Below are 24,229 nucleotides of genomic sequence, written 5' to 3'. Positions count from 1 at the left end.
CCAGAGAGGGGGGAGCGCCGTCATTGTCGGGACCCTCAACAGCCTGGAGAGGGGCAGGGGGGACTCCTTGGAGCCCCTGCAGCCCAAAGCAGAGAAGGAGGGGAGAAGGGACCCTGGGAGCCCAAAAAGCCCTGGCATCCTGTGCCAGGAAGGTGGACAGAGCTTCAGCCAGAGCTCGGAGCTGGTGGGCCATGAGCAGGTTCACCATGGGGAGAAGCCCTACAAGTGCTTGGAGTGTGGGAAGACCTTCAGGCAGAGCTCCCACCTGATCCAGCACCAGATGATCCACACCGGGGAATGGCCTTACGAGTGTGGGGAGTGTGGCAAGGGCTTCAGCTGCAGCTCCCACCTCGTCACCCACCAAGGCATGCACACTGGGGAGAGGCCCTACGAGTGTCCCCAGTGTCAGAAGAGGTTTCAGACCAGCTCCAGTCTCCTCAAGCACCAGCGAATTCACACGGAGGAGAGGCCTTTCCGCTGCCCCAACTGCGGGAAGGGCTTCAAACAAAAGTCCCACCTCGTCACCCACCGGCGCATCCACACTGGGGAGAGGCCCTACGAGTGTCCCCAGTGTGGGAAGAGTTTCTCCAGGAGCTCTACCTTGACCCAACACCAACGGAGGCACCGGTAAGGGAAATCCTGCAAATGCCTCAGCTGTGGGAAGAGCTTCGTGCCCTGCTCCAACTCCATCCCCCATGGGAGGACCCACTTTGGTCAGAGCCCTGGTGACCCACATTCCCAGTGATCCCTGCTGAGAAGACACCTGGGAGGTGGTCTCCACGTCCTCCTGGATCCCTTAGGCACCTGGATGAACAGAGGGGCAGGAACATCCATCAGGACTCTGATCTAAACTGGAAATTCACTGGCAGAAAGCGATTTCTTGACATTACACCCCAAAAAAATCTCACCCGCTCTGTCCAGTTATTTCTTCTGGTGGCATCAAGCAGTGCTGCATGATCTTGGAGGTCTTTTCCATTTCAATAATTTCTTTCTTCACCCTCTCTCAACAATCAAAACTGGGGTGAAAATAAAAAATTGAGCAAAGAGATCTAAAGCTGCACCATTTACCTGGATTTGGGGGTGAATTTGGGGTAGGTTCAATAGAATATTTGGGAGGATTTGGGTGTTCTGAAGCTACCAAAGGCAGGGGACATGTCCACAATCTCATAGGTGTGCCGGCAAAAGGTGTCCACCTGAGCCCGCCTGTTCTCCAAGAATTCTAATTGTCTGTCCCAGTCCCTGGCCTGGCTCTCCCTATCCGGGATGTTCCCCCAAAGTGCCCAAATCACTGCTGAAGCGCCCGAGCTGATCCTGGCTGTAAATGTTCCTGTCCACCAACCTCTCCTGGTCAGTGCCATGGGAGGTGGGAGTTTAGGGGCTCCTGGGGGGACTGGGAAGGGCTTCTGTCAATCCTGTGGGCATTTGTGGTGCTGGGAGGGTGCTTGGCAGGGTCTATGAGGGAGATTTGGGTCCCTGACAGGGCTGTGTGGCTTGCAGAGAATTTGGGTGGGTCCTGGGGGAGATGGAAACGGGTTTTGGTGGTTCTTGGGGTCACTTATCTTGCAGGGAGTAGTTGGGGGGGGGGGTCCTGGCTGGGAGCTGTGGGGTGGTTTGAGGAGTCTGGGAGTGGCTGTGGGGCTGGGAGGGCGTTTTTGGGTGGTTGTGACTCCCCCAGACTCCCAAAGCTGCCACCAGACCCCACCCCCCAAGATACTGCCAGAGGTCAGTGGCTCCATGGTGGGGTTCATCGTCCTGGCTCTGCAGAAGATATGGGGGGGTCCCCGGGGCCGTGTGTGTTCCCCCAGAGCGTGTGTGACACCCCCCATCCCATTGTCACCCCCTTGTCCCTCCCCACAGGGCTCCAGCCCCAGCTCCTGCTCCCCCAGAGGGAATTTGGGGAGGGGGCAGGGGGGTGTGCAGCCCCCGCCGGGGGATGGCCCCGGCCCAGCCCCTTTGTTCAGCACCAAGCTGGGCTCGGGGCCGCAGGAGGAAGAGGCCGGTGGGAAGCAGATCCTGCAGCTGGGACAGTGCTGGGGGTCAGGGCAAGGGCCTGCCCTGCACACCTGGCTCAGGAGTGACCCTGCCCCGGCAAGGGAGCGGGACATTCCCATCCCCACGGATCAGGGCTGGGAGCAGCACTTGGGGCACGGACATGGAAATACTGGGAGCGACTGGGAGCACACTGAGGGCGTGAATTATTCCCCCGCCTCCACCTTCTCCGGCCGCCCTGCCAGCTGAGAAATGCTCGCTGGGCCTCGGCCTTGGCCAACAGCCCCTGGGCTCAGCTCCTTGGAGCTCATCACAAACACTGTCTGCTCCAGGCACTGCTGCTGCCCAACCAGCTCCTGGCTGCTTTAGGAGCAGCCCCGGGAAGTGTTTTTGTTCCCTCGGTGGCACAACAGCCCTGTTCTCACCCTGCCAAAGAAAGCTGTGGATGCCAAGTGCGGCCAGGATGAAACATTGCTGGCACTGAAGCCCCTCTCTTGGGGCCCTACAGACAGCGCTCCAAAAGGAGCCCCTTGGAGCTCTCCTGGGCCAGCGACTCCCTCGGAGTGGGGCCTCTCCGAGCCGGGAACTCTCCCGTTTGCTGCACTCGGGGATCCCCAACAACGAGGGAGCCTGGGCCGATCTCCCCACTCCTCCAGGCTCAACCCTTCCCCCGCTGGGGAGATGCCAAAGCATCGGCAGGGAGCATTTCCCTGCCCTCAGGGGAATTTCTCACAGGTGCCTTGCACTGACTCTTTGTGTCTGTGTGCACACAGGAGTGCCTGTGCTCGGGAAATGTGGCAGAAATGCTGCTCTCTGAGGGCTCTGAGTGCCTTGGATAGCTGAGCCAGTCAGGCCTGTCAGTAGGGTTAAATCACAAGGTCTAAGCTAAGTTAAATTGTGCTAAGAGTTGTTCTTTGCTAAGTTGTTAGGTTTAAAATATAAGTCAAGTTGAATAGTGTTAAATGTTATTTCTCAGTGAAATTGCAAAGTCATAGGTTATAAGTTCGGTTAAATACTCTATAGTGCTGCTCTTTTGCTAAATTGTGAAGTTGAAGGTGGAAGTTAAGGTTAAGGTATAAGTTAAGTCCTGTTAAGTTTGAGCTCTGTAAGCTCTTGGGCCTGTATTCCTTTTATCCTTGCCCTCATTTCCTTGTGTCTCACACTCACACAGGGACAGTTCTTGGTTCATTTCTGGTTTGATTGCCTGGATTCTGTTTGGTTTTGTTGTTGCTTTGTTTCCTTGGTGTGCCTGAAGTGTCCAGTCAGGAGCAGAGTGACTCTTGCCAAGGAACTTTGTGGTGCTGTTGCTCAATATTAAATCTGGTTTTTGCTGCTCCCTTGCCGGGGATTTTTTCAGCGCTCTCAAGCCCTCGTTGGTAACAGGGTGAAGGAGGCCTGGGCCAGGCTCTGGCCCTGGGAGACACGGGGACGCTGCCGGGGGGTCCCTGTCCCCTGTCCCACCCCCCATGGCCCTGTGTCAGGCTCTGGGGTCGATCTCGTGGAACATCCTCTGGGGGAGGCTGCGGCGCCGGGGGCGGTGGGACCCGGGGGGACAGGGGACCCCGCTGTGCACGAGCAGCGTTGGACTTCTCTGGGGGAACTGGGAGGGGGGGCTGGGGCAGAGTCACCTCCCCAGTGACCTCACACAGCCCCTGTGATGTCACACAGCCCCTGTGGCGTCACACAGCCCCTGTGATGTCATACAACCTCCTGTGATGTCACACAGCCCTTGTGATGTCACAGAGACAACTCTGAGATGTCACCCTGTTATGTCAGACAGCTGCTCTGTGATGTCACAGAAGACTCTGAGATGTCACCCTGCAATGTCACTGTTTGTTCTTTGATGTGTTGGTACAAAGGCAAAGAGAATAAATGCTTCCAAACTACCATGAATCTCTACTATGTATGGCAAGAAGTAAATCATATTTTGTTTAGCTGCATCTGACCATGGATTAAGCTGTGCATGGAAAGTGGCTCTCACTGCTAGACAATATTATATAGGCCTGGTGGAAAAGGTTATATTAATAGACCAGCAGGGCCTCTTTGAAAGGACACAGATAACCAGGAATAGAGAAAAGAGAAAAACAGAAAAATGACTTTCTACTGTCACAATTTTGTGCCAAAACCTTGGTTATGAGAAGACAAAAAAAGATGTATTGAACCACATGTTTTGCAGTTAGGGACTTCTCTGACTTCAACTCTTCAGACTGAATTGTTCCCCAGGAGCGTATAAAAGTGACTGTGTGAAGAAAACTTTTCCAAATATTCCTAAAAATTCAGGAGTACTCTGCTGCAAAATTTCAGGCACTTCGGGGCATTTTCACTTCAAGCTTCAAGCATTTCTATGGAAATGCTTGAGAGACAGCATACTTCATATATCCAACATCTCTGTTTGCAACAAGTTTTTATTTCAGATAGGGGTATAGGAAGGACATTCTCTAAATACAGAGGGTTAAATACAAAGAATGACACATTTCAGGCAATTTGAGAAACTTATTTTCTTTTATTAATTTCTCAAACATAGATATTCAAATATTATTTAAAAGCAGACAAGCAACTACAGTAGGGTATTTCTCTACACTAAGGGTAACTTTGCAGAATAGTTATACACTGACAAGACTAAAGGGCATCTGGAAGGAATGCTAAGAAACAAGTCTAATTAAAGCTACAGCTCATTAAATGACTACACTAAGTCCCTAACAGACTAGGTTGCTGTCTTCGAGATATTTCAAGCAACCTCCATCAACTGCACTGTTCTTCTGTGAGGATGTGCAGGTGGAGCCAGTTTCTGCCTCATAGACTTAGGCAACAGCACCGTTGTAACTGGAAGGTGAAGGGCAAGGCCACTCAGAGATGTGTCTGCACAACGAATCCATGTGCTGCAGCATCTTCCTTCCGCAGGAGCAGGAAAGCAGATTCAGGATTGCCAGTGACAAATGCAACAATTATGCAGCGTTCACGTGGCTGCCATCGGGTGTGACCCCCCCAGCACAGCTCTGTGCAGGGAACTCCTCTCAGTAGCTGGAGAGCAGCGTCCGGAGGCGAAATCGCAGCCGACCATAAGCTTGCAGCGCCTCTAGGTGGGCAGCAGGATCTCGGGCCAGGTGCTCAAAGAGGTTGAGTGGCTGAAGCCTTCGCATTGCTGGCGGCAAGCTGATCTCTGCAGGAAGCCTCCCGTTGCCTAGCACAAAGTGCTCCAGGTGTTTCAAGTGCAGGCAGCGGCGCAGGTACGCCATGACGTCCCACAGCCGCTGTGCAAATTCCCTCCTGCGCCACCGGGACAGCGGTACGGTGGTCAGCACGTGCATGACCACAGTCTTCCAGGTAGAGCTGGAAAAACCTGTGCCCCTCAGGATGCAGGTGAAGACCTGCAGGCATTTCAGGTGCAAGCTCTGGCACGGCATCTGCCTGGCGATGTGCTGGAAGAATTTTGCCTCTGCCACAGCATATGTCTCAGGCCATGCTGTGCTTGCGATGATGTTGGCCTCGGCGGGCTGACTGCTCACAAAGATGCTGGAGTTGCCTTTCTGGGCCTCTGTGGGATGGCTGACCACAAAGATGTCAGAGTCCCCTTGGCGCACTCCAAAGAGCATCTCCACCGTCAGGCTCTTCTTGCCTTTGCTCAGCTGGAATTGGCAGGACCGGCTGCAGGGCTGAAACACCAAGTGCCATGAGTATGACTGAGGCACGTGCAGCCACGAGCATCTCACCAACTGGTAGAACCAGCGGGAGGTTTTCTCCACATCCAGGTAGGAGCCGGTGCAGAGTGTCTCTAGGAGGCTGCGCTTCTGCTCCCGCCACAGCTCCTCCTGCGAGTGGTGCAGGAAGCACAACAGCTTCTCGCCCAGCCGCTCCCTCTCGCACAAGCACGCAAGCTCCACACGGACGCTGAAGGTCCTTGTTGCCATCTGCCCTGCACTGTTCAGCTCTAGGTGGAAGACGTGCCCTGGCGGGGGATTCAGTGGGACCAGCACGTGGTACACACCATCCCACCCACGGGGACTCCAGCCCTCAAAGGCACTGCCCACCCCGATGGCTTCTTGAGGCACCGGGTAGAAGCTATTGCTCACGCTGTCCACAAAGACACGCGTGAAGCTCTCCATCAGCTCAGCTACCACTGAGCAACCTCTCTCCAGGTCCTCCACAGGCCACTGTATGCCATCCACTAAAAGGATGCCTTGCTCATTCCCAGCATCCTGAGTGTCTTCTCTGTCTTCGGGTCCACCATTGCCGCTCTCTTCCTTGCCACCATCACTGCCAACTTTTTCACTGGCAGCCACGTTACCTTCTTTGTCTTCTTTTCTATCCTTGTTCTTGTTTCCCTCCACGTTCACATCACCCTGTTCTTCAACCTTGTTTCTATCATTGCCATCTTCTTCTGTAACATCCTTATTTTCTTTCTCAGGTCCAGCAAAACCATTAAGGGCACTTTCATTCCCGCATTTACTGCTATCTTCCTGCTCAGTCACATCTCTGCTTCTCTGTTCACTGGCATCACTGCTTTCCTGCACCTTCACATCCATGTATTTTTCCTGTCCATCTATGTTGTCTTCACCTTCATTTATGTCATTGTTGTCGCCCACCTTTATAGTCACACTATTGTTTTTTTCTTCATTTCCATCTCCTTCTTCTTCCTTTCCAGTGTCCTTGTCTTGCTCCACCCGCACATCCTTGTGTTCTCCTTCATTTGCTTCATCTAGGTCTTCTTTATTTCCAACAACATGGCCAGGTTCTTCTTCATTTTCGTCACCACAACTGTCTCCTGGCACATCCCCATCACTCCGTCCCTCATCTTTCTTTAAATCATGTCCATTGTCTCTGTGAACATCGCTGTCTTCCTTCACCTTCACATCATCATTGCCTTCAATGGCATCATCACTGTCTCCTTCACCTACAGCCACAGGACTGCCTCCTCTGTCATTTTCAGTGCTGCTGTCATCTGCCTCCACAGTCACGTCAGTGTTTTCTCCACCTTCCTCTGGATCAGTGCTGTTTTCTTTCTGTTCTGTTCCTTTCTCATCTCCCAAGGTCTTGCAGGAGCTCTGGTCCTTGCTGCTGCTGCTGCTGGTGTCACAGCTCCTTCTCCTGCAGCTAAACCACAGGCCCAAGAAGAGCAGGACGCCAGCAAGAACCCAGACCGGCCACTGCTGCAGGGCACCAAAGAGCACGGCTCCCCAGCCCTCGTCCTGCTGCTCCAGGGGCCCCTGCTCCAGCTCCTGCAGCAGCTGAGCCATCTCACGGTCCAGCAGCTCCTGACGCTCCTTCATTCGCTGGTGCGTGGCCTCATCCAGCCCATCCCCAGCCGGCTGGGGGTACTGGATCAGGCTTTGCACGAGCACGAAGAGCAGTGACAGTAAGGCCATGGTCTGCAGGAGGACACACAGAAGGGGTTCAGTGGGGCCGGAATGGAGACAGACAATGAGGGGCAGGAGCAGCAGGGATGTGGCGGCAGGAAGGAGAGGGCCCCCGGCAGCTGGCAAGGCCTGCACCGCTGCCCCAGCAAGCAGCGCGCCCTCAGCGAGGCGCTCCCGCCGGGGCTGGGCCCTGGATGCGGGGGCAGCCCCAGGTACCGGCGCTTCTCCCCCAGCCCTCCTCCAGCCCCCAGCCCCGTCTCCTCACTGCTGTGCACTCACCGCTTGCCCAGGCTCTACTGGGGCAGCGGCACCCGCTGGGGCCTTTTCTAGCTGCCCCCATTGTGACACGGCGCCTGCGATGTCGCAGAACCCAGAGCGCGGCACAGGCCAGCCCCGCCCGCCGTCCCCAGCCCGGTCAGGGAACTCATCGTGGCCCTGGGCACCCCGAGCCCCAACAGACACCAAGTGCAGATCCATCACTCGGGAACCTGGGAACACCAGAGCTTCCCTTGACAGAGCAGGCACAAGCACCCTCACACACAACCCTTGTCAAATTCAAATCTGGGTGACATGACCCATGGATGTTCTCAGTGTACAAGTGTAGGCTTTTATTTAATACTGGTGGGGGACATTTTTTATTAGTAGTATTTATACTTATTACTTTGGGGTAGGATGTCATGGAAGCTAATGCTCTGTTACAGATTTAGTGAGATTTCTTTCTTTCTGGAAGAAATCCAGGCTGCTTGGATGATGCACAGGAAGAGTTAATACCATCCTAAAAAGGCCAATTAATTTAATTACAAAATTTTGATGCCTTCAATAACCTCTTATCTCTCAAACTCTGTGGTTCAACACTGTGCAAAATTCTGGTATAGCCAGGATTTTGTTCAGAAAGTAGAATGTCTGTGTTTTCAAATTGGTGCAAAGATGTACCTCTGTCACTCCCACCATCTTCAAAATTGTCTCCCTTAAACAGTCTTAGCCAATCTCTTTGACTGATAAAGGAACTTCTGTCTCTTTCTGCTATCTCTTTGTGTATTTATCTCCAAAGGACTGTGAGTACAGGAGAGATTATACTCCTCGACCTTTCTTTGGGGAACTCATCTCTAAATGTAACTGCAGAAATGGGGAGGGAGGAAAGGGAAGCAGGATGTGACTTGAGTACCTGCATCGTGACCACAGATGGCCACTGCTAGACAGACACTGACGTCAGGCTGATCACGCTCTCCCCTTGGTGTGTAGCAGAATAATGTTGGGATTGCTAAAACTGCTCTGAATTGGATTTGATTAACAGATGTCATTAGTAAAAGTATTCCAATAAAGAGTTTTAAACTCTCTTCCGAGCTGATGCCACTTATCATGTATCTTCCCTGCATTCTTCTAGGGAAGCTGTTTTTGATGTTGTCCCTTCCTTCTTTTTACAAGGGAGCAAAAATTATTTGCCAAGTATCACTCTTCCAGATTTGTTTCCTCTCATTTTCCAAGATTTAATAAAGTGAACACTCAGCAGAATAGTTCCGTATTTTTTGAACACAATTCTTCCTTTACCCAACTGAGGCCCTTCTGTGACCATGAAAACACAAAAACTGTTGTGAGCTACAGTTGATATAAGAGGTTGATATTAAGAGGTTGATATGGGTTAGTTCTCCCAGGTTATTCTTAGTTCATCTGCTATGTAAACTGTTGATGTCAGTGACTGGAAGCTGCTCTCCGGGACATTATATATATGATAATTATATGACAGAAAATGCAACATATAGTTGGATCTGACCTTCAAGTTCACTAGCTTAAAAAAAGAAAAAAAAAGTCTGTAAGAAATTTGCTGGTTTTTCTATTTATAAATGCCTTCACATTTATATTTAGTTTATGCACATACAAGAGCCTTTCCTTGCATGGACAGCAGTGCCCATCCATCATCAGTCTCGGGTATATTATAAGTCTCAATGATAACTGCCTCCAGAAAGCACTTTTGAGACAAAACAGGCAAAATCTTTTGCGTAACTATACAATCTTCCAGTAGTAGGATCTTCACTCTCACATAAACACTTCATGTTTTTCTGCAAAGGAATCTGAGATAGATTTTTCTGAGAGATAACAAACCACCAAAAATTAATTAAATAACAAACAAGAGGAAAACACCATTTCTTCACTCAACACACTTTCCTTGTTTTTCATAAGCATTCAGATTTACAGCTGCTGATGCTACCACAGGAGCAGGGCTTTGTCTGGTTTTGCTTCCTCTTCCAGCAGAGCAAGCACAGCTGTAAAATGCAAATGGTTTTTTTTTCCTGAGACGGCAATCAATCTTCTGGTTTGGCTATAGTCTACTTTTCCCTACAAAATAGAACCTAGAGATACACTCAGAAAATATGTATGGAAGTACCTCTCAATTAATTAAAAAATATTATTACCCAGAAGATAGAGACATGACTGTCTACACTGTATGAATTGAACTTATATGAATTAGGACACAGACTCTTCCATTCTTTAGTAACAAAACTGATGCTGTCCTGAAAATGACATTAATGAATGAGACTGGTATATGAAAACCTTCTGCATCTGCTCTAGACGTTGGAATGAGCATGTTAAATGATGCAGCAGACAAGGAGGATGCACTTCTTAGGGAAGCTGAATGTCACTTCTGTGCTTAAGGAGTTCTGCAGTTTGGATGAAGGTCACAGGCTATGTCCAGGTGCACGAAAATGAATGATAAATACACACAGTTCTCTTAGACTGAAAGCAGAGCTAGACAAAGAGTATGAAAATCAGGAATAATTCATCCCCTGGTTTTCTAAAGATGTCAGTCTTCTATTAGAAGACAGTTTGTTAGCTCCTCCATGTATTAAAGCTATAACATAATAATAGAAGCACCTCAAAGTTGTAGAAGTATCTAAGATGCATAGATTAAGTGAGGTCTATGCAGAGCGAGCACCCTAAAAACATCACAAGAGCAAGCAGTGACAATTTCTGGGATAGTAATGACATGAATCAGTATCTAAAAGTTAAGTATAAGTAAAGAAGAGAATTTTTCAACTAATGGATCAGGGAAAATGTGGGAACAAAGGATATGTGATTAAAGATCACAGTGTATTATATAAACAGAGGTGGAGAATATATGACTTTGATTCTGTATTACTACATATTTCAATTGAGTTGTGTGTAGCTTTAGTTTATACATGCACAATTTTTTAGAACACATTTTTAGAGTATGGCATGCAATAAAGGAAATGCATTGTATTGCATTGATCCCCACATGACTCGCTGGAATATCTTAACATTTCCAGCACAGATTCCCACTTCTGAAGATGAAAACCCAGAGAAGATGAAAACCTGTAACTGCCATTAAGAGAAGGTCTAAAATTTTAATTGCTGTCTGAACACAAAGGAGCTGTGACATGCTGTGGTTTCTTGAAGCACTCCTGCAGTTACAGACACATCTTTAACTACCCCACCCTCTCCCTCTTCCCCATCCACCACTGACTGATGCAGCTGGGAGATTCAGTAACTGTGGAGCAAAATCTTGCTTACTTTCAGCTCTCCTGCCCCAGCAAATGCTCAGCTCTTCTGAGAAGATGGACCTATGCCATAAACACACTGCACCTGGAAGAGAATGAAAACTTCCCTTCAAACACACACATGTGACCAGGTTTCTGGAACTGCCTGATGTTGCCAGTTTTCGTCTGTTTTCCACAAAGAAGGGAAAGAACTTTGTATTCTCCTCCTCATGATATTTCAAGTCTTAATTCCAAAGAACAGAGATGCCAGGACTTGTCAGTGACATGACTAACAATCTTACGAGAACTGGCAAGACAGCTCATTTCTCCTACATCTTACAGAAACCTTGGAATTATTTTGTCTGAAACACTTGGGGTGAAGAAGATGGACTTAATTCTGATAACTTTATTGAATATGCAGTACATCTGACATCCCGATATCAACAACAAAAATATGGTTTAATTATGATAAGCCATACTGGTATCATTTACAATACGTAAGTGTGAAAAAACTGCAATGAATTTTTTCTTGATCCATGTGGAAAAATACACACCTTCCACCCCCCCAAAAAGGTAAGACAAGGCACAATAAATTCTCGTAATTCTCTTTCTTCTGGTTTTTGAGTTCCATCACAGCTCTCCAAATTAAGATTTATGTGCTATTTTGCATCTGTATCTGTTGTTGCTTTCCCCCCTACAGGGATATAGGTGGATAAGTTTAGACAGGAAACAGTATCCCTCAAGCCAAACTGAAAGGTTTATAAAGTTGCTAATAAAAGTTTGGGTCAGGGCCTAAATATCAATCATCTGCTCATTGTCTTTTTAAACGAGCTCAGGCATTTTCCCAACCACTCCCAGCAGGTCTCTGCCACTATTCTAAACTAAGATTTCAGACATTTCTTTTTTTCCTGTGTTGACCTCAGTATTTTTTTTCTCCCCCTCTCTACCTGCCAGATGCATCCATCAGGATTTTGCCAAAGGCTATCTGCTTTTGAAGTTGAGAGGAATTCACTAATCGTGAGTGTCAAATCCACAATAAATGCCATTGCCATATGGTATGTGCTGCTTTTGGGAATTATCTCAAAAGGCCTAGCTGTGAGAAGGCTGGCTGTATGTTAGGAGGGTTTTACTGCTAACTTTCATAACTCATGTCAGGTTTTCAGTTTCTGTATTCATTGGCTTCAGTGAGTGCAACTGTTTCCTGAATTTATGAAAATGTTGTCAAGATCTTTTCATCTTGCTTCCTCCGTCTCTCTCACACAAACACATCCAGACACATCTCTACACAGTGGAATAGCATGCACAGTGGCATGCAAATCTAGCAAAAGAGAAGCTTGTAAATAAATAGCATGACATTCTGCTTACTCATTAAATTCATCTGGGTGCTAAACTCATGACAAACGTATCATAAGCCCCAATGAAGGGTTTACAGCCTGTCCCATCACACCATCCTGAGTGCAATTCTGCCATGCATAGGAAGACATAAGTTTGAAAAACAGAGCAGAAATAGCTCCTGTAAGGGCAGGGTGCTGACATAGATGAAATCTAACTAACTGGAGAGCATTTGTTTTAGCTGAAGAAGACAGCATCAGTGTCACATCTCTGTGCCTGTGGAGGTGTAATCTACATTCAAAGCAACAAGAAATCTATCTCCTTTAAAAAATTGTCCATTAATACATAAATGTGTCTGTGTTGAAACTCCTCAGATACCATTCCCAACAAGAACTACACACAAGACTAAGAAATTCCACAGAGAAACACGATTTGGTGATCCAAAGAGGCAAGGAGAAAGAAAACCACATATGTGGAGTTTAACATACCAACGTAGTGATAGAAAAAGAACTGCAAAAATAAATGTCAGTCCCCTTGAAACACTTGAGGCAGCGCTCTCAACCTTCTCTGATGCTCTAGGAAGATGTGAATGTACTCCATGTCTCACATCATCCCCACCAGCCACATGGAAATATCTCCAATGCAGCTTGGAGTGTTTCAAGTATAACTCCCCTCGAATTTATGTAGTCTGTTAACATCCTCTTGGAGCAAACAGAAATAATAGTTTAAAAAGACAGCTCTATTTCAGATACATGTGCCTCTACACGACAAAAAAACCCCAGAATTTAATACCGTCCCTAGGCAGAATTCATCCATCTTTAAGGCTTCTATTTTGTATGTCTGATTTGTTTTCCTGGTAAGTAATACAAATGAACTGCTGGCAACATCACATCAAAACAAAAGCAGCAGAATCAGAAAAAAAACACTGAAAAGTTTACCTTTCTAGGAAAGCTTCAGTCTTGGGATATTTTGTTTTGACATTCCAGTGACTGGAAGGAACAGCATCACTAAAGACAGCAGGCTGCAGGCATGTGGCATTTGCAAAGTTCTCATTCTGCTCTCTTCTTCTGCATCTTCTTTTGCACTATCTCCCCACTTTTCAAACAACACAAGTTTTATCTGGAAGAAAAAAAGGAAAACATCTGTAGACCTGCATTACTGCATAAATAATAATTCTGTAAGCAAGCCAGACCTATCTTTAAAGAGCAGCTCATTTAATTTCTTTGCTACAAAAGTATTTTTTTCCCCAGTACAAGTAAAAATGTTTTGTTTCTTTAATACTAAATTTACACATTTTGACATTGGAAAAATATGTAAACTTTTCAACACCAGTGTCTAGCATAGCTGAAGTTCAAGCACAAATTAAATTAATACAGTATCCACACAAAGAATATTTGCCATTCAAAAGTGACCACGCAACTTGTTAGTTCATACCAGTCGACTGGATATCTTAATGTTTTATAACTTTTTATCTCAGTACAAAAGCTATTTTATGTTTATGCTATGACTAGAATGAACTGTAAGGTCTCAGATGCCATGGGGGTACAAGCAGCGTTAACAATGAGTACATACCCATCAAAACTTTCATGAATAAACTAAGAAAATTGGGTAGAACAAGCAGTTGTGTTTAGTTTTAATAGAAAAAAAGTCAGTGCAGATGATGGATTTTAAAGTGCTTTCAGTATGATATTTCCAGCAGAATAACTGCAACTCATCCACCAAAACATCCTATAAACTTTAATGAGTGTTTCAGGCTGGGGTCAATAGGCTGATATGAGATTTTGTTAGCACAGTTTGATGCAAAGCAACTAAGCCAGCTTTGCAGCACTTTTCACTTAATAAGTGTCATTCATAGTCCATAAATCTTGAAGTGTTTTACAAATGAAAGCAATTATCACTGTTCTTATCTTCCCTATGCAAAAACAGAACCAGAAAGCTGCAGTGAACCTATTTCCTCAAGGTCACACAGCACAGTAGTTGAAAAGAAAACAGCAACAGCAATCCTGGTGTCCTTTGTACCCAGCTATCGAGGATCTCTTTTGCCCAATAACTCCACTTTTGCACAAGAAATTATTTTAAATGGTGTCTTGAGTTCTGAAGGCAAAACTTGATGGTTAATAAATCACAGAGATCAGAGTATGAAAATACTTGTAAGACCAGATCCTTCCTCCTGCAAGTGCATGATGCTAGAGGTCAAGGGAGACAGCTGGTGAAATTAAAAATATCAGTGTTTGAGTAATGCTGTAAAACCAAGGAGTAAAGAAATGTTATGGTTAGTTGAGAGATTAATGGCTCATGACTTGCCATGAAAATTATTTTCTGAAAGGTACTGGAACTGCCTGATTAAAAGAGCAATCCTAGCGCCCACGTCAGCCAGCACTTGCACAGACATCAAAGGAGAGGCTCCTTACAAGCCCATGAGGGATGCAGCACAGCTCGTGGCCCCTGGTCTAGCATTTGAGCTCCTGCAGCCCTGGGTCAGGCAACTCTGAGCTACATCAGCACCCAGAACCATGGCATGAAAGGATGGAAACAGTTTTCTCCAACAGAGGAAATCTCTCTCAGATGAAACTTGGGCTTTCTGAGCCTCCAGAACTTCTGTTAATAGTAAAAGACAAAGAAGTGTGCAAGAAGAGCACGATGGTGAAAGAGAAAGAGGGAAATAATTTGTAAAATGCCCAAAGCGTAGCTCCTATTGCAGAACACTGAGCTTCTTTCTTCTCAGTCCCCTCTTCAACACTGACATTCAGTGTCTGAATGTACTACTCTTGGCCAAGGGGAGTGCATGTTCATGAGATGACATGGCGAGAAAACAGACAAACATGAAATGCCTGTTTCATCTTTCCCTTCCCTTTATTACAGAATGAGACCTGAAGAGAAGGCCCTTACTTCTTCTGTGCCAACACATCTATTTGAGGGTGCACCACAAAAGACTGATGTGGATTGGACTATCGTAGGGTTAAACTGCCTTTAAAAAATCTATTTAGGGGGAAGAAGGGGAACAGAGAGGAGGGGAGGAGGGGGAAGAATATATGAAGGTGAGACACCAGCCCTGTCCATCTTCAGCAGGGTGATAGTGACAAACCATACTTCAAAAAGAAGCAATTAAGTGGGAGCCAGTCTCACTGCAAGCATGTTGAGACGTCATGGCCTGAAGGTCTGGGCCTCAGACAACAGGGAATTCACCAAAGGATTTGGGGTTCATTTTCTTGAGGCAAATTACTGTGAAGAATCAAGACTAAATTTGACTAAAAAACCAATTTTGTCGATGCACTGTCATTTGCTGAATTGATTGAGAATCAGCACCAAACTCAGGCCTTTGGCCATAGCTCACAACCTCACTTTTTCATTTAGGCATTTTTTGCTAATGGGAACCTTCAGGTTTTCTTTGGTGGTTTTTTTTTTTTTCCTCTTTTCCCATTTATTTGAATAATGTCTCTGAAAAACCATTTGCCTTCACAAGGCGGTTGGTTAGTTTACACTGGAGGCAGCTGCTCTGTGAGCTCGAGTCAACCCTGCCCTGTCTTCAGATTCATTGCAATCTGGCCAGATTGTCACATATATTTTTAGTTTATGATGATCCTCTAATACAATTCCAGCTTCCACACAGAGTCCTTCCAACAGTCTAGCTCAGGTTAATGAACTTCAGGCCAACTAACTTGCCATTTATCTTCAGGAAATATCCTTCCTCTCTGTAACATAAGCAATGTCAATCAGTGTCCTGTGCTGAAAAGACCCACAGTCACACTGATCAGAAGCAAACAGTCCCATGAGCAGAAATAAAACATAAATCCTAAAAGCAAATTCTACTACCCCGTTCTTTCCTCCCCTCAAAAGTAAGAAGAATTTGGTCAGACAAGAAAAAATTACTGGTTTGTTCAGTTCTTTGATACTTGAGCTAAGGACCAACACCTTCTAAAACTTCCTCACCATGAACAGATCCAAAATAAATGAGGAAAAAGAGTCTGAAAAGAAAAATGTTGAGGCTAAAGCTGCTTCCCCACCTTGGCTTCAGCTAGGAAATAGCACTGCACTGTGTTAATTATCACCTGCAAGACCGACCAGGGAAGGAAGCCATGCACACTCCTCGCTAAAACGGGGGCATTTCCAGCGGAATAAAGGAGCTTTTATTTGCCCCATGTAGGGGCGGGAGGCACAAGGCTGAGAGGGGCTGAGCAGCCTGGCTCCATCCTGCTTGGACCTCCCAGCGGGGCCCATAAATTCGGACCGGGCTGTGGGTAACGCTGCCAGAAGACAGAAAGTGGAGCTGCGGGTGGGTTGCCATCCTGACAGAGAGAGGGGCCAGACCTGACTGGCACATGTGCCATGGCACGTCGCGAAACGAGGTGTCACCTCCCCGCAATTGGTCACATCTAGTGGAGCCTATAAAACAGATTGCTCCGAAGCTACTGTCTGAAACAAGAAAACCTGGAGCCAATTTACTAAACATAATTTATTCCAGGCCCTTTGTGGCAATAAACAGAGCTCTTCAGCCTTCTCAAACACACAGACAGTAAGGAGCTCTGTGCTTATGGGAGCTTTTTCAGATCGTTCAGCCCAAACCTATCTAAATGCAAAATCTTGCATTCACAAATACTGTGTAGTTTCCGACTTCTCCTGGCGTCAACACGTCCAGAGCTGAAATGACTGTGACCCATCTGCAAACACACACTTTTTAAACTGTATTCAGGAAACTCTCGGTTAATTCTGTGAAAAAAACCTTCATGGAATTGGAGGATAATTTAAAACCTGTTTCCAGCACTATTTTTCCAAGGTCATTTTAAAATTCAGAATTTTATATTCCAATAAAGAGTTGTGGCTCAGTTTTAGTGAATCTAATAGCAATGCTGCAAATTGTGACAACTGAAAATCTAGAGCTATAAGCTCTAGATAAAATCTAGTCACTCCAAGCTTATAAATCTAGCCACTATAGCTTATAAAATCTAGTCACTATAAGCTTATAAATGAATTATAAACCTAATGAGTAAGGTGCCTAAGCCACGTAGCTTCAATACGTAATTTTCTATCACTGATGCAGGAGTTTTTCTTTCTTGTCCTCATCTATCCTTGTTTGACATCTTGTGGTTTTATTTTATTTTGGTCAATGGAGTCAGAAGAGAGCAAAAAATGTCCCTTCCAGACATCAACAAAATAGCATGAGTGGCCTTTCAGACAAATATATTGCTTTAAAAGATTTAAAACTAACCAGCTACAATAGAAACAAAAATTACCCCACCTACAATTCATATTTATTGAAAGGTACATTATCTCTTTATCATCTCTTTATTAAGAGATAAATATCCGTTTATTTAGGTAGATTATTTTCTACTATTACAAGTAGAAAATCTATATGCACACAAATTTAAAGCACGTTGTTTTAACTACAAGTATACAGATATGTGTGTCCAATGCATTATGCAGATATCTCACCTTGAAATTATCATACAAATTCCAAAAGAAAAATTACTGTGGTTGCCTACTGTGTGGTTCAAAACTGTACTATAATCATGAACTGGATATTGAATTGCCTTTGTTAGTAAGAGGGAAAACTGTAAGCATACATGGCTTAGATTAGTAACTTAGAAAGTCAAATAGACTAAAAATAAAATTACATCTTCAGACTTACTTAACAATCTTAACTTAGTTCTGCATTAACAGAGATGACATTGATCCAGAGCATAATGAAACTATGTTCTTGTAGCCCTTAGATAGATGGTCTGTTTATTATTTGGCAGAAGATGCTTTTCTCTTCATTGTGAAATCTCAGTTAAAGCTAACTCCATCCAAGAACTGGTAAGCAGTATTATTCATCACTATTCTCCTACTTATTAAGTAGGTCTTGTGCTGTTTATAGTCCAGAAAATGTTCTCTTTCAGGATTCAGAAAAATACTGCTTTTTACACAAACCCCAGATCAGCATTACCTCACTTCCTAACACCAGGAGAAATTAATGAATAAAAATACAATGGTAAAATCAAAAAGCATTATGTGAGCCTACAGTAAGTGATTTTTTTTTCATTTTATGTTGCATAAATCACTGGGTTTAGTCTACCTGGTTTAGATGAGGTTTTGCCATGCAGCAGTCTTCGCTATTGTTAAATACCCAAACAATTAGCAGAGACTCCTAAGAAGCATAACCCAGCTTACAATGAGTTTTGCAAAACTATAAAGGCTTTAACTTTTACTGAGCTCCTCACGGGATTTACACACCATCCATTCAACACCAATAACTTGGCAAGAAAAATCACTGCTGTACTCTCACTTGAGAAAAACCAAATCAAGCAAAGAAAAATGAAGGGTCTGAGAGACAATGAGGACACAATTGAGGGAACAGAGTCAGCAAAAAAATCTTATTGCAGAGAACCGTCTGATAATAAATAAAGCTCTCCAATAGAGAGAGAAAATACATTTGAGGATTACACTGGATTTTTTGTTGAGATGAACTCAAGCTCAAGTAAAAAATGGTGACTAAGGAAGTGAAATGAGAGAAGAAGGAGGAAGGAACTCCCTTATTTTGTTCACTTTTTCATACTTTTCAGCATCTTTCTGAAGGGAATCTGCTGGTGGAAGCATTTCTAACAGGCATGTAGTCTGTTTGGAGATAAACACTGGTTGAAATGGTAGAAACCTTACAGAATGGTCTGTGTCACATTGCTCTGAAGAACTCATCTGACCATGAAATTTACTGTTGGGCACCTAAAATTATACACATAGGAAACGAGCACTACATCCTCAAAAGATATCAGGATATTTTTCAGGTCAATGTCAGTGAGGTCAGGATTGCACTCAAAAATTTCACACAGACACAGAAGTAATCTTTTCAGAAAGTGACAGATAGACAGCCATGCACACAGACATGTTATGTATCATTACAAACGGTGATTCCGAGAAATTTTATCTGTGGCATTCTATATTTTGGACATGTAACACATAAATCCAAGACTGATGATAAAGCAAATGCTATTCTCTAGCCCTAATTATTTGTATATTGTGTCTCCTCAAAAACAAACAAACAAAAACCAAAAAACCCCACCCAAAAAAAACCCCAAAAAACAACCAGACTCACTGCTTTCTACATTCTATAGGCTGTTTCTCAAACACAGTATCTATTGTTCAAGAAAAAGGATAGGATGGAAAGCAATTTGTCATCTGAAAATTGTATTTCCAAGAGGAGGTAGGGACATAAATAAAATGTCCCACCAGTCAGATGTGAAGCTGGGATCTTTGCACAGAAATATCAACATGCCTTTCACTCTATAGTTAGATGCATATGTATCTCTTATGGATTCTTTTTCCTCCTTTGCGGAAGGAACTATGACTTCAGGTCATAACAAAACATCCATCATAACGTCCATCATAACAGCTATCTGCTCTTTATTTAGAAAGACATGAGAATGCCCTACAAGTCTGATCATTAAAAAAAAAAAAAACCAAAAACAAAAAAAACCCAAACAACAAAACCCGAACACAAGCCAAAGAAGAAGGCAGTGTAAGGCATGATTCAGCAACACATAAGAATCAAAAGGAGCCCTAAGCCAAACCTCAGTGTTACATTATTTTAAGTACAGCATGTTTCCCCAGCAGACCAAAAAAAACACTGATGCTATGAAAAGTGATTCTAAGATGAGTTTTGCAATTCTGGTATCAAAGAAAAGAAAAAAAGCGGTAGCATGAAAATTCCTAGAGACATTAATGAAAAGGTAGACTAGATGGAAAACCACGTACTTTGACGTCTGAAGGGTTTTAAAGAGAGACAGAGAATTTTCCTCTGAAATGTCTGTCACCACCTGCAGCACTTGGGGTGGTTTGGCTCAGCTCTGAGTGAAGGAGACAACACTTGCAGGAAGCTCTGCCTGTGGAACAGCCTTGGCCTGCTCTTGAGAAAATACTGGAAAGCCAGAAAAATGTCACAATGGCCATCAGAGAAAACAAATGCTCATTTTGGGGAGATCTGCCTGAGCATTTAAACTCTAGCAGATGGCATTTGTCCTGCTGCAGCCTGAATTACCCTCAGGCAGCACTGTCAAGCCACCTAAACCACTGACCCTGCAACCACCATTCTTCTGCTGGAAGAAACATAAACCTACCTTGGCCAACACAAAGGAAGGATTACAGTCTCATTTTCGCCTCCAGGAGTTCTTGCCAGTGTTTTGCTATGGAAAAATCGTTCTCTGCTATTTCCTTTCATAGGAGACCTTCCAAAATATGCAGGAGTGAAGCATCGGTCCTCTAGCAGGGACCAGAAGTCTGAACTGGCTGATATTTTTGGGCATTACCAGTAACTAGTGGCAATGGGGTATTCTACAGATTAGTTACTTGAACTTGCCCTATCATGACTTTTGTACATTTGTGAAAAACCCAGCTTGAAGGGACAGTAGTGCAGCACTCTGGTGAAATCTGTGATATATCAAATCCAGACTTACAGCTCTGCAGGATACAGCAGCAAGGTGGATAGCAGTGCATACTCTGAAAGGGAACAGCCTGTGAGTTTCTGCATGGATACATCTACAGATGCAAGTAGGTGGGGCTCTCCTGTCCTTGATCCAAGCAATCCAGACCTCAGCCAGATCCTAGTGCTGTATGGCTCCATTAATTGCACACTATACAGCAATAGATTACACATTTCAGCCATACACACATCTGAGGCATCACCAGACAGCCAACTCTGTGTGCAGGCACAACCTGCAGATCATGCACACCATCAGAACTCAGCAGACCCTACTAAATCAAAAACTCAACCAAAACAACCCTAAAACAAACCCTGCCCAAAGCAGAAAGAAATAAAGGAACAAAGATTTACATTTACATAACTATTTAAAATGTAAATTTCATTTCACAGCTAATGCTTTATTGTACTAAAATTTGTAGCTATATTATCTCATGTAAGCATTAATGTATTGCCCAACAGTTTGTAATTTTGTGTAAATGGTTGCAGGCACTCACAGCTGTATCTAAAGTCTGTGAGACTCTCCGATAAAAACAAAATGTTACAAATGTTAAGTAGAGGCAACTGCATGTTGTAGTTGGCATCTTAATATAATAAAACATTTTTTTATTATTTCTATTTTACAAATCCTGAAAGCATGTTTCCTTAACTGCCAGTACTATTTAGTTTATTGTCAGCTGTGTAGAAGTCAAATCATAACTTTCAAAATAATTCAGGCTAATGCAGTTTAGCAATGGTTAAAAAATGTGTACTTCATATGGCAGCTGGGCTTTGATCAATTCTGTTTGCTGTATGTCCAATGGCATATTTTACTAAAATTCCTTTCATCAACGTATGGCCTCATTATTTGATGCACTGTCAGTGAACTCTGTGCAGCACAGTCTGCAGGATTTCATGTATAAACTACACTGTAGGGAAAGACATGCCAGAAAGATTTTAATTTCCACTTCCAACAAATTGATTTAATAATTCATTACTATATTCTTGAAGTCTACTGGAGAAGGGTTTTTTTAATGTATTGTCCACCTAATTTTGGATCAACATTTTGTGCAGCTAAAATGTAAAGTGATACACATATGAACACATACACTGCGGAACATGATTATCTGTTGGCCCAATAACCCAGTTATTTTATTGTTAGACTGAACACATTTGCTTTCTTCCTGTTTTTTTTAAACATTTGATTTCATTTAAATTTGGAGTATATGTGACAGAGAATCAGCAGAGCCTCGATAAAAAATCCCACTTGTGGAATCTTAGGATTCCAAGGTCAGTCTTTTGTCTACAGCGCGGGTTTGCTATCAGAGTCTGGGTGGGATTATAAAATCACCAGGAGAAAAGAGCATGAACAAGTTCTGCTTTGGCAGTACCTCAGGGCTTTGAGGGAGAGGGTTTGTGGTGCTTACTTGCTCACAGGGACACACAGAAAGAGTTGAAATGGTAAAAATAGTCCAAACGCCTTCGAAATTGGAAGGAAAACCTGAGTCACTGGCAGCTAGCACCTCAGAAATGTGCAGCTTTTGCTCCTATCTTCCACCTGAGAGCTTCCTAGGTGAGGGCAATTCTTCCAATTGCATCAGCGTGGCCATGGCTGGAAAGGGCAGTGAGCAGATGGATTTAGCTTCTCCTGCCAGCCCCTGAAATGCCAGTTGTCATTTGTGCGCGCTGAGGATTCTGCTTCAGACTCTGAACTTGTGCAGCTGCTCCTCGGGCGCTGCTCGCACGCAGGCGCAGCGGTGCTGCAGCAGCTGTCCCGCACACAGGGAGGGCTCTGGAGCCTCCCCAGGGCCACCAAGGAGCGGAGGAGGGAACGTGCCTGGGATCTGCTGCAGGACCGTGAGGCTGCGGGGGATCCTTCGGTCTCTTTGACGGGCGAGGGAGAGGGGCAAATGGAATCAAGGTGAGACAGGGATCAGACAGCCCCACGCCAGGCAGCGTTTTCTCCCACCTGGGCTCCTCTGAGTTGAGCAAGCTCGTGAAGCTTGCGGAGCAAATGAGACCTGGGAGTGAAGGAAAAGGCTGTCTGGGAAGGAGTCAGATAAACCCCTGTGGGCATTTCTCTTTCCAAGGGGCTCCTGGGGAGACAAAGGAGACCAGAAGGATGTCCCATCTCACGACATTTCCTGGGATATGCTTCTGTGGTGGCCTTGGCAGTGTCAGTGGTCTCAGGTTGTTGGGAGGACTCTACGATCTTAAAGGTCTTTTCCAATGGAAACGGTTCTGCAATTTTAAACCTCCATTCCTGCTTTTGAACGATACAGTCCCAAATAGACCCCCATTTGTGTTTTTAAGGAATTTAGCATCTGCCTTTCCTTGAAAGTAATAGAAATCAGGCTTTAAATGCTCTCAAAACACTTTAATTCCTTGCTGTTAAGCTGTGTATTTGAGCTGAGGTGCTTTTGTACAGAAAGGTTTGAGCATGGGATGAATGCAGGAAATTCAGCTGCAATGGCACTTGTTTCATCAGCTTTTCTTCTTCCTTTCCCCATGGGTGGCCGATTTGGGAGTATTTGTCTTGTACTTTGAGTTCCAGCTCAGACTTGCTGATGGATGTGCTGTAAAATCTTAACTACCCCTATCTACTGAAAAATGCTTGCAGACTGGTGGGAATTGCTAGAGACAAGGCTTACAAACCAATCTCCTCTATGATTAGCCCAGTGTCCTTGCTTAAATCCAGGTATGCTTGTACTAGAAAGGAGTGAACTATTCTAACTCACTTGCCCACTCCCCCTCCCACTTTAGTGGGTTTTTTTTTTTTTGTGGTTTTTGGTGGTTTTTTTTTTTTTTTTTTTTTTTTTTTTGTAGCTCTTGGGGCGAGTCCTGTGTGCCATTCCAATTCTTTCTTATCAAATGTGTGAAGGCAGGATGCTGCTGTAGCAGCAGCCTGAATTCAGTGGGAACATGTCCAAAGCACTAGGTCGCACAGCAGTGGGTATGGTGAGCGACTTGCCTTTGCTGCCATGGCCATCCAGCCATGGGGAGAGCAGCTGCTGGGGCTTCCCCCATTCTGCCAACAGCAGTCTGCCTCCAGCATGTGGACTGTATGGCCATGATTTTGGCAGAATGTGGAAAATGCATCGTTTGAATGTATTTTGATGGTGTCTGACATCACCTGACTAGAGCAGTTTGGTAGGCAGGACGCCCTGTGGGCAGGGCCATGGCAGGGATCGGTGGCTGGCACTGGCACTGGCAGTGTTATTTTTCCAGACAGGTTCCTGGTACAGCTGTGGGGAAGGGCACCAGCAGCTGTGTCAGCCCAGCAAGCAGCAGCACATGGAGGAGACCCTCATCTGCAAAGAGCCCGTCACCCCCTTTGCTGCCCCCATGGCAGCACAAGATGATTCTGCCGCAGGTGAAGGGCTGCAGCATGACTGGAGACTCCTTCAGCCAGGACTTGTTGCAATCTCGTTGCTGCAGCTGTGCCTGGAGGATGTTGGCCTGCAGCGATGCTGCCGATGCCCAGGAATGCTGCTCGGCCCAGAGAGGCAGAGTGTGTACAAAAGCTGCGTTCAAAGCGCAGATCGCGAGACTCCGGAGCCGCTGGCAAGTGCAGCGGCTCTTCTTCATTCCGTGCAGGTGAGAGCCCAGCCTTGGAGCCTTTCCCTAGGGACAGG

General features: G+C 45.2%; 1 protein-coding gene and 1 pseudogene across 1 annotated transcript; one reads left to right on the top strand and one right to left on the bottom strand.

Moving 5' to 3' along the window:
* Positions 1-232: 232 nt before the first annotated feature.
* LOC137467267 (zinc finger protein 436-like) overlaps positions 233-24,229 on the top strand; it is a 44,971-nt pseudogene continuing 20,974 nt past the window's right edge.
* LOC137467283 (inositol 1,4,5-trisphosphate receptor-interacting protein-like 1) lies at positions 4,813-24,182 on the bottom strand. The gene is made up of 2 exons (XM_068178781.1): positions 23,924-24,182; positions 4,813-6,880 (listed from the first exon to the last, which is right to left on the bottom strand). Exons 1-2 carry the CDS (start codon positions 24,180-24,182, stop codon positions 5,004-5,006), a joined length of 2,136 nt encoding a protein of 711 aa, XP_068034882.1. The 3' UTR covers positions 4,813-5,003.

Source organism: Anomalospiza imberbis, unplaced genomic scaffold (genome assembly GCF_031753505.1).
Source record: "Anomalospiza imberbis isolate Cuckoo-Finch-1a 21T00152 unplaced genomic scaffold, ASM3175350v1 scaffold_56, whole genome shotgun sequence".
NCBI lineage: Eukaryota > Metazoa > Chordata > Aves > Passeriformes > Viduidae > Anomalospiza > Anomalospiza imberbis.
Note: the sequence above shows the minus strand (reverse complement) of the source record. Positions and strands in the feature narration are given on the sequence as shown.